This window comes from Pogoniulus pusillus, chromosome 12 (assembly GCF_015220805.1).
Source record: "Pogoniulus pusillus isolate bPogPus1 chromosome 12, bPogPus1.pri, whole genome shotgun sequence".
Lineage (NCBI taxonomy): Eukaryota > Metazoa > Chordata > Aves > Piciformes > Lybiidae > Pogoniulus > Pogoniulus pusillus.
Window position 1 is genome coordinate 20,542,392 of NC_087275.1, and position 18,056 is coordinate 20,560,447.

At 42.2% G+C, this 18,056-nt stretch overlaps 1 protein-coding gene across 1 annotated transcript in view; it reads left to right on the forward strand.

Moving 5' to 3' along the window:
* Positions 1–18,056, forward strand: part of UMODL1 (uromodulin like 1) — a 75,407-nt gene that overhangs the window by 15,331 nt on the left and 42,020 nt on the right. The window contains exons 2-4 of the mRNA XM_064152571.1: positions 10,923–11,165; positions 16,218–16,379; positions 16,879–16,985. Coding sequence (XP_064008641.1) covers positions 10,923–11,165; positions 16,218–16,379; positions 16,879–16,985 — 512 coding nt within the window. The remainder of the gene's footprint in view (positions 1–10,922; positions 11,166–16,217; positions 16,380–16,878; positions 16,986–18,056) is intronic.

The following is an 18,056-nucleotide window of genomic DNA, read 5'->3' on the forward strand; positions in this document are numbered from 1 at the left end:
TAAATCTAGTTAAGTGTTTGTGCCTTTTAACCAGGTTTAAATGTGGTGTTTTTTTTCTAAACATTTATTGAAGTCCTTATTCAGTACTCAATCAGAGCAGGGTGCCATCACTTGCCTCATCTGTAAAGTAGGTTCCCTTAGTCCAGTGTTTCTACTTGGAAAGGTTTCTGTTGCTTCATAAGGCTCTTTGTTTCCTGTTGAGCTGGCTCAGGAGCACACAGAAACATGTAGCTCTATTGCATCAATAAAAGATCTTGCACAAACTGGCAAGTACTCTGTGGGGTTTGGATTATAGATCAGCTTCTATCACAGTTTAGGAAAATCATCAGAAGTGGGTGCTTGGCTCTGTGTGTATATCTCTTAGCTGAAAGTGAGAGCCAGATCATGTATTGACTAAGGGAAAAGTGGACTGTGTATTTCGGTCGGTTCATTCTGTGCTTCAGATCTGCTTAACACAGGCAGGTTCTACATGTGTGCAAGAGATGGTTTCACAAGGGCAAACCAGGCAGTGGCACTGGTGTGAACCAGTGAAGGCTTGCTGCATCTGTGGGCTGGTCACTGGTGTTTGAAAGCCCTTGCCATTCTGAGCACCGTGTCATCAGATCAGCAAGAGAACTTGAAATCTATGTCGACTCTTTCCCAAAGTGAGCTGATGGTCCAGTCAGCAAGGTGAAGCAAGGAGGGAGCTCTGATCCTGTCACCAAGTGCTGCTACAGTCTAGGTACCATCATCTTTGCTGAATGGGACTTCCAGGTGCACTTTGCCCTTGTACCTCATGGGCAGATGCTGGGAAGGAGACTGATTTTTCTTCCAAGTGAGCCTTCCTAGTGAAGGGCAATACACCCACCACCTGGACTGCTTGCTTTCAAAAGTGCCTGGTTGTAGCATTAAGAAGCACACTATGAAATGTCTTATATGGGATTTACTTTCCTGCAGCACTGACAAATCATGGGTGAGGCCTGATCAGCAGCCTCATATGGTACCTATCTTGGTGCTGGGAGTGGGACCATGCCATCAGAGCACTGGGACAAACAAGAGCTTCTCTGTGCTGGTATTGCACAACTGGAACTTGGTTGGAGGAGCAAGGCCAGGCGGAGGTTCAGCATGACCACCGCCTGACTCATATTTTTTCCTCCTGTTACCAATAAGAACTTTTTCCTCATGAGTCACTTCAAAACTGTGCCTGTTCAGGAAAAAAAACACAACTCAAAGATTTTCCTGAGGAACAGTTTGTTGGTGAGACAGAACAAACCACTGTGTAGAGTCAGGGACTGTTCTGTTCGCACGCTTGAGCTAATTGTCTCTACAGGCTGTAAAGGAATGGGGATTTTACTGTCATTTATGTAGACCTCTTCATCTTTACAGCATTTTTCTCTGAAACACGTCATCAAAATAAGCAAATGTTACTCTTCCACTTTTTGAATATGCATCTGAAGCTCAGGGAAGAAAGGACTCCTTCAAAATGCCATGGTCTAGTTGACTGGATAGGGCTGGGGGATGGGATGGGTTGGAGTGGATGATCTTGGAGGTCTCTCCCACCCTGGTCGATTCTATGATTCTATGACAGAAGTGATTTGTTTGCAAAAATGGTACTTTTGGCTATGTCAGCTTGTCCCTCTCTTCTAATACACTTTGGCCTTGCTAACTGATTTAAGCCAGTTTGAGGCAATCAAGTTCCTGTAGACTTCACAAATATCATAACTCTAGTGGTGCCTCCCTAAGGGAAAGAGTGGTTTGAGCTCAGCCTTTGACAAATATCTGGAATGTCACAGCCAGGGCAGTTTTTAAGACTGCTCTGATTGTGAGAAAATGAATGTGGGCACCAGGTAATGCAATTTTGAGGCAGAAATGAGATGGAAATCCTGTCCATGTGATCTTCTTCTTGCCTTCATTGGCAGCTAGTAACATGGTCTCACCTACATGTTCCTGATGTGGATCAGTTTATTTCTGTTGTGAGAGCCTCAGGACTGGTGGCATCTCCATCCATTCCCACAGTCCCACAGTGGCTATGGGCTGGGCCTTCTCAGACTGGCAGGATTTAATGAGATTTAAACGGTGGAAGTCTGGAAGAAGTGTCTGGGAGAGACATACTGACAGCTGCTTTTGACACATCAGGTTAACTGATGTCATGTTCTCAAGCTTTAGGTCCTGTGGATCTGCAGGAAGATCTGCTGGCTTCTGGAGCACAGAACAGCTTTTGTTAGATTCTTTTGGAGCCCAAATGCATAGTTCTGCTTTCTGGAAGCAAGCCCTTGTGTCTCGAAATGCCATGACTGTTTGGAACAATTGCAATAATGGTTACTTCATAAAGAAAATAATGCAAAGCAAGAAAGGAATGCTCCAACAACCGATGTTTCTGTGTGAAACTACTAGCCTAGAGATCAGGGTCTTCTAAGTGACTAATCAAATCCAAAGTGAATCTGTCTAAAGAATCTGAAAGAGTGAATCTGACTCAGGCTGGACATGAGGAGGAAGTTGTTCAGCATGAGAGTGGTGAGAGCCTGGAATGGGTTGCCCAGGGAGGTGGTTGAGGCCTCATCCCTGGAGGTGTTTAAGGCCAGATTGGATGAGGCTCTGGCCAGCCTGATTTGAGGTAGGGTGTCCCTGCCCATGGCAGGGGGGTTGTAACTGTATGATCCTTGTGGTCCTTTCCAACCCTGACTGATTCTATGATTCTAAATAAATGCTTAAAAGATATGATGAAAAAGCCTTCTGTCAGCCACAATATTCCAGTTACTGATAGTACTGTCTAGGAGAGTAAAGGCTTGTTTCCAAAAATCTCATTCTTGATCCTCTAAAATTTATCCATTAATGAGTTTTGACATGGCTGTTATTGGCACAGTCCTTTTCTTGTACAAATTGCATACTGAAGATCAATTCAGACATTACAAATGTAACTACAGAAAATATTAACAGCAGAGCCAGGAGGATTGATTAGCTCCAGATGGCTGGGCCAGGATGACTGTGAGGAGCTCCTTCCAGAGTGGAGTCCAGCTCTCTACCAGCACAACACAGCCACAGGCTTTAATTCCACTAAGCAATTCCTTCTCTGTACCTCCCTCAATTGACCTTCTTCACCACCAAAGCGAGCATGAGTAAGTTTTGTACTGAGGTCCTGAGGTAACACCTAATTGAAAGGAATAAGGGGTAAAAAAGAGCAAAAAAATTGTATTTTAAATACAATGATGCTTACTAGAAGTATAATTATATGTAATCAGCCATGCATGTGCAGGTGATCAGTCTTCTGCTGAAATAATGGATGCATCTGTATTTCTGTATTGGCTTGTGCTGAGTAAGTGCAACTCAGTGCAGTGGCTGCAGAAGTATAAAGAGCACATGCTACTGCCTGAGATGCTGGGCATCATCTTAAACTTACTGTAGTTAATGCAGTGCAAGAATAAGTCTGGAAAATGTGAAAATGGCTGTAGAGGTCATAGGGTGTATGCTTAATTGCCTGAGGGGGTCTCTTCAAGTATCTGCATTTCTGATAACTAAGTTGCTGTGTGCCAAAATGATTCTAACTGAAGAAACAATGCAGAGATGATTCAGAATCTCAAAGGATTTGTAAATTACAAGGTAAATCCTGACAGGAATAGGATTTCTGTATCCATTTCTTGTTTAGGTTAAACACCTACTGACCTGACTTACAGTTTTGTTTGAAAAGGAGGTTCTGCATATTCTGTATTGAGGAACCCTTTCATTCACTACTGCAATGAAGTGGCAACTGTTAGTTGCCTTGCTCTGGACACAGGCCTGCTACAGCTTCCAGCCATAAGGCTGAGCTGTAAATGTGCTAAGTTTTATCTGGTTTTCAGCAGTCCTGAAGATGAGCATATATATTTAAGTCTTTTAGAAGAAGAACATTAGTCCTGTACTGCAATTAACATCATCATGCTTCAGTCATAGGAGTGCTACATAGCAAAGGTGATGAGATTTAACTCCAGAGGACAAAATCTCTTAGGGCATATCGCAACCCCAGCCAGCAATTTAGGATTATGAGTGGTGGAATTCCAATGCAATCCAGTTTGGATGCCAGTCTTGCATTACCTATATTTGACTTTGGCCAGGACATACAAATATTTTTTAAGGGCTAAAGATTTTTTTTGAGTGCTAACTGAAAAATTTCTATCAAAGTATTTTTTCCCAGAAAATTTAGGTGAGTTACAGGTTGGACTTGGCAATCCTGAGGGTCTTTTCCAACTTGGATGAGAGTCTTTTCCAATCTGGATGTTTCTGTGATTCTGTGAAAAAACAAAAGAGGTAATGAACTAAAATATGGAGGATTAATTGCACTGACTCAAGTCCTTTTTTAAAATTATTATTTTAAATTTTTAAATATGTTTATTTGTTAGTGGGATATTTAAGTCAAAATGCATCCTCTGTACAGCCTGCAGCCAGGCTTTCCCTATTGCCTGCCTGTGCTGAAAGGAGATGTAGATGGTGCACCTGGATCACAGGATCACAGGGTGTCAGGGATTGGAAGGGACCCAAAGAGATCGAGTCCAATGCCCCAGGAGGGTACAGCCTGACCAGGTAACCTGGCCCATGCAGGAGAAGGGGTACTATGGTACACTTTCTCCTTAGACATAGTAGAAATGCTTCCAAACCAAAATATGTTTTGGAGTTTTATTTTTCTATTGATACATTCTCCTCTACCAATTTGTCCATTTTATTGCAAGTATTTTTCAGTTGAAGTCTGGACAAGCCTTTATTTTCCTTTCTTTTCTTTTCTCCTTTTCTTTTCCTGGTGATCTTGCTGTTTTATTGTCTGAGCCATAAGAACAGCTCACAGGTGCCACAAAACTACACAGAGCTCTGGCTCTGCACTGTGCCAGAGGGTCTCAGCCATCCCACAGCTCCCCCTTTGGCCCCACATGTTCTCCAGGGCCCCAGCTCTCCTACTTATTAGTGCCAAGATGATTATTGTCCCACAGTATTTTACAGAAGTGATGTTACTGGCATTCTGAATGTATGCAAATGAGGGAGTAAATGTAGTTCCAGCTCTCATATATCTGCCTCTTTCATCCATATGAAATTGTCTACCATCTGCTGCTTCAGCTCCAAAAACTACTTGTGGTTTCCCACACTTTAGTATTATCCTCTCATAGCAAATAATACTGTCTTTGCTCCTTTTCTGTGCATGATGTGCATGAACCAAGTGATATTGCATGGAAGTTGTTGTCCTGCACTGTAAACCTGCAGGCACAGCTATCTTGGGAGCACACCTTCCTTATACACAGAATGAAGAGAAAGGGATTTTAGTTTCTCAAGCCTCCTGCCTAATATGGTTCTTGTTTGCCTAGCATTGCTCTGATTTATGTAATGCTGAAATTGCAAAGAAATGAGTAGCACAGTAAAAGCAGCTAGCGAGACAGATCAAATTCAGGAAAAATACTCTTTGTTTTTGAGATACAGAGTTGAAAACCTACAAAGTAGAATTGCCTGATATGTGGACAGTAACAAAATTCAAGATACATAAACCTGACATTCGAGGCATGTAAACCTGGCTTCTAAATGTCAGATGTTCAAAGTGGGAGAGGGAATAACTCTTCAGAAGGATAAACACAGACTACATCAGGAATTTTGAAATGCCTTTTTCTTTGAGTCAGACAGGGGCAAGGGAGCCAAGCTGAGCAGTCAGGAGAGGCAGGTTCCCTGGGGAGACTGCAAAGGAGAGAGAACTGGCAAAATTCCCACTGGATCCCCTTTGTTTCTGTTGCCAGTAGTTATCACACACACACCTGCAAAAGGTAACAAACTAGAGCAGCTTTTTCCCTAATCCAAAAGCCTACATGTAAGGAAGATCACACTCCACCACCTAGGGGGTGCAGTGATAAGAAGGGCTTAACCACAATGGACAATATTATGGCCAGGATCACTCTTATTTCTGTTCTTATTCTCTGGGCAGCTACACAACAGGGAAGAGGAAATGAAATTACAGGTGAGTGATGCAAACAGTGAGAGGACTGTGGCTGTCATGTAGGAAAATTTAGTTAGGATATGGAATAACTCTTTATTCTAAATAAACCAGCCAAGGTGGCCACCCTCCAGAGAAGCATCAATGTCTCTGTGACCATTTGAAAGTCCTCTCTTGATAACTAAAGAAAATCTAACCGAGACAATATACAACTTTTCTCTCTGATTTTTTATCCCTTGTAATTTCCTTTGTAGCAGAAATTACTTTACCAAGTTGCTTCTTTGTCTTCAATAACGTGCAGGTTTTTTATGAGAACTGTATTTAAAAGAAAATTTTGGAGGAAATTATGCTGCAATGTACCTAAAATTCCTTGAAATGCATAAAATGAAGCTGTAAAAGACATGTTTGACTTACATCTGTGTTATGGGCTGTAACTTGGAAAAATCTAACCTGATTGCTAGATTGTAGCTACTAAATTAAATCTTAATTTGCTCTTAATTTCCATCTGACTTAATCAGATGAGAGAAGATTGAGATTTTTCTCTGCTTTTTATTGCTTTCCCCCCCATCTAAGTGGTTTTACAAGTCTCAGTTAAAATACAAGCCATATTTCTTAAAGCCTTGAAGACTTTATTGTGTAAAAGTCACAACTTTAAAAGAGGTTTCTACAGACTGAGAGTCAGAAAAGCCTAAACTGTACTGCAATTTAAAGTTGATGTTATTGACTTGAAGAATTTGGAATATACAGGAAAATCAAGCCCTCAGTATTTTTTTTATTTCAGAGCTTTCACTTTTTGAAGCTGAATCTGAGTCTGCCTTTTGTGAACCTGTTCCAATAGTTTACTTTTAAGACCATGTCAAGACAAGAAAGGGGCTTGTCTTTGGCTCTTGCTGTTCTCCAGTCAGAAAGGATTTTGCAGATCTCAGCTCACACTGCCTTTTCTGTCACTGGAGCAGTGAAGTTTCCAGAACTGCAGCTAAGTCTGAGACATAAATGTTATCAAGCATGTTTTATCACTGATCATATTTTCAGTTTGGATCTGAGTTTGACCAGAATTATAACCAACCTGCTCCTATGCAGACTTCCCTCTTGGCCTTTCCTCTCTGTATTTATTTCTATTAATGAAGTATTTTCTTCAATTATTTATGCTCTTGCTTAACATAATAGAATTTATACTTTGCCTGACAGTGGTGAGAGCTGATGATTGCTAAGATAAAGCCCTAAACTCCAGAGATGGTAGGCATGACGTAGCCCTTCTGTTGGGTGACTTGCCTTTTACTGTTTTGTGATTGACTTCAGCTTTGTCTCGCTGGAAACAACAGCCAGTGCATTTTAATTCAATTTGATAGTGCCATAATCCCATAGATGGAGGTAATGAGAATAGAAAGCCAATATGCTTAAGAGCCAAAATTGATCCAAGCCACATTGCTGGGCAGAGGAAACTGCTGTCAGTACATAATTGAGCTCTGTGAGTGCCAAATCTTATTTTAAACTGTATGGAAGTGATGGATGATAGTAAGGTTGATGGTGCAGCATCTTTCCCTGTCACCTTCAGTCTAACCTCTTCTGGAGAGGGTATCTTTTTGTGCCACCACAGCCATTTCTTAAACCTTCTCTTTGGGCTTTGTCAGTCTCATTCTATACCCAGTATCAATGTTTAAGTATGAAATATGTTTTCATATCTGCTCTAACAGCTGTAGCTACTAATTATAAACTGTGTCTAATTCTATACCATTTTATTCTCAGTTTCATACCTGTATTTATGTTGCACATTGCTGTAGAGCCTAAGCCAGCCCAGCTGACTCTGGAATTTTTTGGCTTTCCATTGCTCTGCACAGATGACATGAATCCTCAGTGCTCTCATTACTCCCTTATTCTCTTCCAGTCCCTGCTTTGCCTCAGCCATGCTAATTCGTGAGCTCTGGAGAAATGGAGGGATCATAGTGACAAGAAATCAGTCTGAACTCTTCTTCCTTGTGTGTCCTACACAATTCTAACATAATTATATGTTATAGCACTATGATTTCTTACTACAATAGTTTCTTTTTCTCATTTTCATAGAACAAAATTTGACCTGCTCCTCCCACCTTCTCTGATCACCATCAGACATTTGTGCATTTTCTCCAGATGAAGGCTAGATCCAGAATGATTTAGGTATCCTTTCCAGTCCACTTTAGGTATTTAGCCGTTCAGGTTCCTAAGCAGCATCACTGGCCTCCCTGAAGCTTGCTGGGAGACCTTTGCTCTCACACACATTCTCTGCAGCACACCTTGGCATCAAACTCTGCCCTGTGCTGCAGGAAGAAGGCACAGAGTGGGTTAGGCAAAGCAGGACTGGACTCCAAGAGGACTAATTTTCACCTGAGTCTGGCCGGCTATGAATTAATTATGCTAGGGCTAGTCCATAGTCAGCTGCAGCCCTCTTAACCTCCTTTTGCTCTTCCAAAATGCCCTTGTCCACAAGGAGGTGTCTGTGCCTCTGTCAGGGAATTGCACCCAAGCAAACTGATTTTTCTTGATGGCCTTTAAAGCATATAAGGCAGAAGACACCTTTCAGACTGATCTTACTTGAGCAGTGGCTAGGATCACATCTGGAGGAGGACCTTCTGGATAACTTCTCTGAGCCAACTTGAGACATGTATTGTGACATGTGGTATCTATCTATGCTTTCTTCTGGGCTGTCCTTGCACTACAAATGGATAGTCCTATTCAAAGCTCTTTAAGCAGTCCTATTTGAATGTCATGTATATCTTTTGTTTAGCTGGAAAGCAAATGATCATAGAATCATAGACTTGTCATGGCTGGATGGGACCTCAAGGATCATCAAGTTCCAATCCCCCTGCCATGAGTAGGGACACCTCACACTAGATCAGGTTGCTCAGAGCCACATCCAGCCTGGTCTTAAAAACTTCCAGGAATGGGACTTCCACCACTTCCCTGGGCAACCTGTTCCAGTGTCTCACTACCCTCGTGGTGAAGAACTTCTGGCCACACTTCTCTTGATGTAGCTCAGGACATGGTTGGCTGTCTGGGCTTCAAGTGCACGCTGATGGTTCATGTAGAGCTTCTCATCCACCAGCACCCTCAAGTCCCTCTCCCCAGGGCTACTCTTGAGCCAGTCCCTGCCCTATATTAGTGCTTGGGATTGCCCCAACCCAGGTGCAGGAGCATGCACTTGGTCTCCTTGAGGTTGGAATGGGTCCATTTCTCCAGCCTGTCAAGGTCCCTCTGATTGGCATCCTGTTGGAGAAATTCTTGTTAGCAGAGCACACAAAATTGATAAACATGAGCAACCCGTGCTGGGAAGACCTTGAATCCATCCTGGGAGCTTAGATAGCAGGCACAGGGTGGCTTCCCCTGACATGCAGCTGCAGGGGGTGGAGTGCAGCTGCAGGTGGGCAGAGTTTAGCCAGCCCCAGAGGCTGACCCTCAGATTGTTATGGTATGCTGACCTATCCATGCCTTACAAGTAACCCTGGACCCTCTGACTGTAACCAATCTTGGTGGAGCACACCTCTTGCTAGAATGCATATAAGTCACTGTATCACGGAAATAAAGTGGATTTGACCATCTAACCATATTGGTGAACCAAAAGTCATTTTCCCATAGGGCTCCACTGGTTTAAACTCCAACAGCATCCCTTCCCTCCAGCGTGTCAGCTGTGCCACACAGCTTGGTGTGGTGCACATGATTCCTAAGAACCTAAAATATTTGCTTGAACTGTTTTTACACATTTCATCTTTCCAGTCAGGACATGAGCTGTACATATAAAACAAGCTGTGTAAGCTGTGGATATTTTAATTGTATGCCTGTTGTGTCAGCTTCAATCTGTCTGCTGACTGACCCTGGTCCCTTCAGAGCTTTCAGAAATAACAACCCTGCCATACTCAAATCTCTGCAGCTAATTCATATTTATCCTTATTAAAGTTTCTTTTGTTTTGTCTAAAGGATGATACAGGCATTTTAATTCCATCCCATCTATTTCCCAAATAGGACACAGAGTGACTCAGCCTCTCAGGCTTTCCTAGTATCTTATTAGAGACAGCCTGATGTCTGTGACATGACTGTAGGTTGCTTACTGCTGATTCTTACACTTGATCTGGTTTGGTTGCTGTTGTTGTGTAGGTTTCTTTGTTGTTGGTTGTTGTTGCCTTTTTTCCCCCTCTTGCTCCTTCTCAAGTATTTCAGTTCTAAGTGAAGCATGTAATGAGTTTGCTCTTCACCATGACAGGTTTCAGAACTCCAGAAACTAACTCCCATTCCCAGACTTGGGTGACATTAAATAGTTAATTGACTTATCACTGAATTAATTTATACCAAAATGAGTGGACCACTGCAGGTCTCAAAGAGCCTGGTCTATTATGGTCTGCTAAAAATGCAGATAGACAGCATAGGAGCTCCAAGAATACCTTTTGTGTCAGATACCTGAAAGTCCTTCCCAGTGATGTATGAGTACACAGTTTTAGCCTAGAGCAATGTCTGAAAGATGTCTTATTCCAGACATCTACTGTGACTCATTTGCCCATGAGTTCCTCACCCTTCATTCCCTTTATAGTTAGAGAAGAAAGATAAACACTTTGGCAGCATGAGCCTAGAGTGCTTGGATGACTCTGCCCTGGAAGTGCCTGTTGTGCTTTACTATTAATTTCTATTAACATATTAATTTCCTTTGTACTTCCTTGTGTTAAATTGCCTTTTCTGCTTTGCACCTTGAAGGCACTGAAAGCTCTTTGCATTTTCTGCCAATCTACATCCTTTTGTTACTGAAATGATGCCTGTGACAAGCAGTCACTACCAATTCTTTCTTCTGTCTATTTTGTGAAGTGAAACTTTCCTAACATCAGCCTTCCTGGAAGTCATTAATCTGTGTTGACTCTGTCATTGCTTTCTCATAACGTTATTTTTAACTGGGTACTGCAGGGAAGTTATGCTCCAGAGTGACAAGTTAATGCTGATCTCTTTCTTTTCTGTTTTTGTTTTGTTTTGTTTCCATTTGCTTCCCTAGAAAATGGCCTCTCTTTGCTTGGGTACCATCTATGCAACTATAGCCTGACCAAAAATGTGTTTAAAATGGTTGCCTACCAGAAGTCCTATGAGAAGAGCACTTCCTGTGGAGGATGGATACCGTGGATGCTGTGTCCCCGGACGTACTACAAAACACAGTATCATCCTGTTGAACTTCCTGAAACTGTCGTTTTTACAGATTGCTGTGAAGGATATGAGCAAGTTGGACTCTACTGCTCTTTAGGTAAGTTTTAGTCAGGTTAATAATTGGAACAATTGCTTCTGGTGGAAGAGGTTTCACTTAAAATGTAAAGATGTAATTCAGTTCTGGCCATTAGGTTCCTGTACACTGCAGTCACTGAGCCTGCAAAATCTATGGTAAATTTGGTCCAACATGAAAGCCTAATGTTCCTAGTTACTGCTCTTAGTCACTTCTAGTCACAAATTCACTGAACTTCCAGGAGAGCATGAAGAAGAACCTGCTTACTACCACTGCAAGGGCTCATTACTGATCCAAATTCAAGCCAACAGGTGTGGCCAAGGGCAGCCACTCATGCAGCCTTGGCCTGGTGCTGTCTGTTATGAATGTGCTTGCATTTGCACTAGGAGCTTTCTTATCAAAAGTAATTGAGGATGCACTTAGGACAACATCTCCTTTGATTTTGAGCAGGGTCAGTTCCTGGGATGCAAATCTGATTTTGGTGTTAATTCAAACAAACTATGGCCCCAGGATGAGTCAGTACCAACTGCTTTTCAATCAAAACTACATTAAGGGCCCTTTTTCTCATGGCTTCCTTGGTTACCTAGGGCTATGTTGGACAACTAGAAGCTGATCAACCTTTTGGTGAATCTGATCTAACTTCTGAGTTTTAACAAGACTCTGCTTGGAAAGACAATCATCTGACTCAAGCTTTTCCCTCTTCCTACATCAGGGTTACCAGCTGATAAAAAGAAATGGCTAATTTTAAGCAGAACTGAAGTCATAGGTGGAAGAGATTCCTTGGGGAAAAGGAACATTTTTGTTTTCTTTTCCTGGACAGAATCACATGCTATTCAAATGAATACATTAGCTAGGCCAGCATTGGTCTGTTTTCAGCGTCCAGAAAAGTTCTGCAGAATGTAATCTTGTCTTCTGTTTTCAGTATGACATTTCGTTTTCTCCATTTCCCCTTTTCAAGTTGTCATCCTGGCAGTTTACGTAGTCTCAACACTGTGACAAAAGAATGAAAAGGAAAGGTCCTATTGCAGCCCTGGCCCTTGCTTTGGGTCATAAGACTTGGATGACTCAGCTCTGTAGGAATGTCCCTGAACCTGCTCCTGCATCAGTTCATGTAGCGTGACATGAGGGCGTAAGAGCCATATGTCTTGTCATGGGATCTGTAAAGAATAATGTGTTCATCCTACTTTTAAATTGCTTCAGAGCACTGGAAAGTTTACCTCTACATAATTTTTGCAAGATATTTCCCAACAGTTACCATTAGTATATTGTGTCTAGCAGGAAAATTCATTTAACAGAAAGACACAGAAGTGTTCTTTAAACAGGAACACAGAAGTGGTCGTTGTGTTTTACTTAAAACAGTGTGCTAGAGAAGAGAAATGAAAACATTATTAGATGCACATCATTCTTCACTTATTATATCCTGCCCTTGTTGTCACTGTGGCAGTTGTGTCAGCCAGGGCAGAATTTGACCAACAGGTTTTATGTCCCGGCAGGCTTGTGAGACTAGCAAGGACCTGCTGTTGATCATCTGTATTTTCCAATGGATCAAATTGCTGTTGAAAGCTACTCCAGTAAGGTTTTTTTGATGTACGTGCATGTGCATACACGTGTGTGCATGTGGATCAAATGACAAGACTGAGAAGCAGTCAGAGGAAATAGCTTTTCAGTTCTGTTGCGCAAGCAAATAGGTATGTCAGCTAAATGCTGAAAAGTCACTAGCTGGTTTTGGTTGTTTCTTGCATGAGAAACTCTGTGAGGATTTTCAGGGTATTTCAGCTCTTCTGAGAATCAAAATCATCTTCTTGGGTGTTACCCTGGTAACACGTTAAATATTTTTTCCCAGTATAATTCTATGCCTTTTAAAAGCATCTCTAGGGATATTTTAGACTTGAAGGCCGTTGATGAGCTTATTTCATCTAACATTAGCAATTCTGTAAAACTCTTGTAATGCTTAGCTGCAGAATTCCTGCTCTGCCTATGACACGTTTCCAATGGGCACGCTACACAGGTGTGCCCAAATCCTGTGGTCACCTTAACTCCTTTGTTATTTTCTGTCAAAGTTAATTTGGAAATATTTAAAACCATAAAAGGATTTGTATAGCTTCTAGGTGATTCCCATGTTTATGTTATTCTGATATCTTTGCTTTTCAGGGCATTAGTCATAAATTGTGTGAATGGTAATGCACTGTCTAGACAGTCTTAAATAAATGATGAGAAGAGAAACTGGAACTGCTGAAATTACTGCACAGCATGCTGTTGAACTACTGTTATTTTCTTCTTGATGTTATCCATGCTGGCATGCTCTCCATCCTGCTAGGAACATAGAGGTCTCCATGACCTTTCAAAGCGACCTGCTGCTCCTGGCCACTCCCTGCCTTTTCTTCAAAGAGGAAAATATTTATTCCTGCCTGGGATATGACAGGTCCCATTTTTTCTTACTTCTTTACTGTTGGGAAAAAAATATCTAGCTTGTTAGTCAAATTACTCTGTTATTTCTTTCTAGTTGTCCCTTGATCCATTAGAGTAGTATTAAACATGCACACACGAACTAGCTGAAACTGTTTTAAAATAAAAATTGAAAAGCTAAGTATCTAAAAGTTAGGAAGTTCTAGAATTAATTGTAAAGGTAGAACTGAATAAAACAACCTTTGTTTCTTCTCTTTATGCCTATGCATGCATATTAGTGGTCTTTCAATTACCTGATCTGGCACTGCACTGTCTCGAGGACCACATTTCCCTATGGTGCTCAGGGACCAAGGAGCACCCCAGCAGCACATTGTCCTAGTCTCTGCATTCAATATATGGTTCAGTGCTCTACTGAGCCTCTTTCTGAACAGAGAATTATTTATCACTTCTTAAGGTAAATCCTAGAGCAATTCACTTACAGCAATTTGTCTTTCTGAAGCCTGCAGGAAGGGAGGGAGGTTCTCCATCCTACACAGCTGGGCAACTGAGTGGCAGAGAAACTGATAGCAAATAATTTTGTGTGCCCACTTTCAGACACCTTGGGTGTGGGTTTATTTTTTTCCCCAATTTATTTTGATTTTCAGAATGCTTAGCACTGCCTTTAACATGGCTGGTGTGCGTGGTTGCTGTGCAAAGCCTCACATCCTTTTTGTTGACTGAGAGCAGTCCTCTGACTGCTAAACAGATTTCAGAGCTGGAGGTCAGGATCCTGGGCCTATGAAACCCACAAGTTTGTTGTACAAAATTTTACCAGCACCTTGCAGGAAGCTTTCTTTTAGGTAGAGATCAATTATACAGGTAGGGTCCAGTTCTACAGACTAGTTTCCATCTGTTTGAATCAATGGTATGGTTACTACTCGTGGCAACTGGTTTGCTGCCCACCTTCCACCTTACTGCATAAGATGAAACCCGAGTCGCATTTGAGCTTCAGACTCACCACAGGTCCCTGCTGGCTCTCTACCAATTGCCAGTGTGAACACCAACATGAGATGCTGCTGGTGAGATGAACTCATTAGAAGTGGCAGTGGCTAAATTTCATTAAAGTTCTTCTGAATGTACACAGACTGATTTTGTTCTTTAGATGACATCTTCACCCTTGACAAATTTAATTCCCCGGCTCCTGGATACATTCTAGTGAATTATGTCTTTGCATAGAAAAGTGTGTTAAATGTTTGTCAGATTCTGAATTAGCACACCCCAAGGCTGCCCTCCATTCCAATTAACCCCTAGACATGCAATCAGGATGTTAGCTATGCCTCTTGCAGGTTAAGTCTAGCAGTGCTGAAAGACCTCAAAACAGAGTCATATGATGTAAACTGCCAGTCTTCCATTTTAACAGCCTTTGCCAGGAGCTCTTTCTGTAGTCTCATAGATTTGTCTCCACTTTCTGATGCCTGAGACAAATTGAGAGATTTTGTCCCTGGCTGTGCTGCACCCTCTAGAAGAAATTTGGCCCCTCTAGGTGGAGAGAAGGAGATAAAGGGGAGTTATATCTCGGGTAATGTTGTCCCTCAGTGTCTGTCTCCTGAGAGATCCCCCGTCCTGCAGTCACAGCAGACCAGGCAGCTCTCATGTGGGCAGGCTGCTAATGCAGCTTTTGTTGCTAAGCACTGCGTGCTGCATCTCTGCTTCTCTACGTTTATGCAAATAGCAGAGGCTGGCTTGCACCACAGTGCTGACAGTGTTGTTTGGTAGGTGACTGTCCCTAAGGCAACTGAAGTGAAGAGCACAAATAGCATAAATCTAAATTTCAAAGTGCATCTGGTGCAATTAGGCCAGCAGGACTATCAAAGGGATTGTAGTCAGCACTGGTGAGGCTTCACCTAGATACTGTTTGGCTTTGGGCCACTCACTACAAGAGAGACACTGAGGTGTGGAAGCATGTCCAAAGAATGGCAACAAAGCTGGCAAAGGGTCTAGATCACAAGTCTCCTGAGGAAGAGCTGAGAGAACTGGGCTGTTTATCCTGGAGAAGAGGAGGTGCAGGTGAGACCTGAAAGGTGGCCGTCACAAAGTGGGTGTCAGTCTCTTCTCCCAAGTAGAAACTAAAAGATGAGAGGAAATGACCTCGAGTTGTGCCAGGAGAGGTTTAGATTGGATATTAATTAAAAATCCTTCACTGAATGTGTTGTCAAGTGCTGGAACAGGCTGCCCAGGGAAGTGGAGGAGTCACCAACAAAAGGTTAAATGAAAACTCTCCGTTTCAAGCTTAGACATTACCTGTTTCCTTGGATCATTACATATCATTTGGATTAGTCATAGCTGACATCAGGCACATTTTCTGTTTTGCAGGACAAATGACAGGTCAATGGATCAATAGATCAACCTATCGATCTGTCTGTCTATCCACCCATCCATCCATGACTATTACTGGATAAACATAAATTCTTTTTTTTTAATGTAAAAAAAATGCCATGAGTGAGAGACAAATCTGAGAGCATTTGCACTTTTGAAATGAAATAATGGTATGTTGGCCTGCTATTTTCTCCCCATGGGAACCTCAGAACAGATGAGCTTCTATAATGAGGAGGAGGTGTTTGCTATAAATAGCACAATTTTATGGAAATAATTTTCTATATTTTTGTTCTCAGAAATGTTTTTGTTACTTAGCACTCAATAGATCCAGAGTATTTGCCTCAAGACCTGGTATTTGTCCAGTGGAGAATGTGGAAACATCTGATTACCCTTGCACGTTTGATACTGAATGTCCAGGGCTTAAAAAATGCTGCAACTCATCCAAAGGATCAAGCTGTGTGGATGCAATGCCAGAGGGTATGTTACTGATAAATTTAAGACTGCTTCCAATATAAATACAGTTATTTTTTACTTCTGAGGCAGAAAAACTGTTACCATAGCTCTCCATTAAAAAAAAAAAAATACAGGAATCTGCCCTGGATCAGTTCCAGAACTTTCAGCTCCAGTACCTGCACCAGTGAGTACCGAACCACAGGTGCTGCGAGTCACAGAAGCACAGAATTGTCAGGGTTGGAAGTGACCTCAAAGGTCATCCAGTTCCAACTGCCCTGCCATGGGCAGAGACACCTCACGCTAGATCACATTGCCCAGTGGGCCTTACTCAGGTTTTTGTCCTTTGCTGGTGCTGCTGCCTGTGGCATATGGTGAACAAAGTCGGAGCTGATCACTGTTTGTGGGTGCTTCCTATATGCCAAGTTAAATCTTGCTTCGTTTTTTCATGGCCTTCCTATAGCTCTGTCGCTTCTTATAGCATCAGGCATCGGATGACTTGACTGTTTTATTTTGTACACTTCAGGAAGCACATTCTGGTACAACGTGACAGTACTTGTGAAAATGGATTTTAATCAATTAATCAGAGTTGACTCCCACTTTCTGAATCATTCACGCCTTTTGCACTCCATGGTATGTACAAACAGGAACTCTACTGTGTGTTGCTTGTCGTGTCTATATTTGTGTATTCACTGATCACCACATGCTTCATGGTCCTCAGTGGCCATGAGATCATACGATGTTAGGGGTTGGAAGTGACTTGTGGAGATCTTCAAGTCCAATCCCTCTGACAGAGCAGGACCATATAATCTAGTACAGGTTGCACAGGAATGCATCTAGATGGGTCTTGAAAGTAAGGAGACTCCGCAGCTTCTCTGGGGAGCCTGTTCCAGTGCTCTGCAACCCTTACAGTAAAGAAGTTCTTCTTGATGTTGAGGTGGAACTTCTTGTGCTGTAGCTTACATCCATTGCCCCTTGTCCTATCTCAGAGTACAAGTGGGAAGAGCCTGTCCCTTCCTTCCTGACACCCAGCCCTCAGATACTTATATACATTTATTGGATCCCCTCTCAATCTTTTCTCCACACTCCCTGTGAGCTAGATTGGCATTTCTGACTCTGATCACCAGGGTCTTCCTAGTTGCTGAATGTCAGCTGCATCCTCAAGCAGCTCAAGTAGCATTGATTTGTCAGCTTCTTTATTAAAAAATGCAGGTCTTTTTTTGAAGGGCAATTTAAAAGACAGTTTGAAATATAGGGGAGGGATTACCTTCTTAAATTACTCATGATTCATCTGTCTCAGTTCATTTTAGGATCCATGACTGACATGGGTCCAAATTTCAAGACCTGAAAAATGTTTTCTGATAAGAAGTTTTGAGTTAAATTTTTCAAGGGTCAGACTTGATCTACGGCACTGGGACTTACACAGCAGAGAGATTCATCACTGACAAAAAAATTGTGGTGAAACTTCAGGATTATAGCAGGAGACCAAGTCTGGTTTAAGGGCATTTTGTTGTCGTTGTTGGCACAGCAGCGGTTCTTGGGAAGACAGCAAGGTACTACTTTTGCTGTTAGAACTGAGACTGCCTCACACACAGCTTAGCAGCAGCATCAGCAACAGTCTGTGCACGGCTGCAGCATGATGTGCCTCTCTGTATTGGTTTAAGCTGACTGGCCCCACTAGAAGGGATGAGGGACAGGGGACAG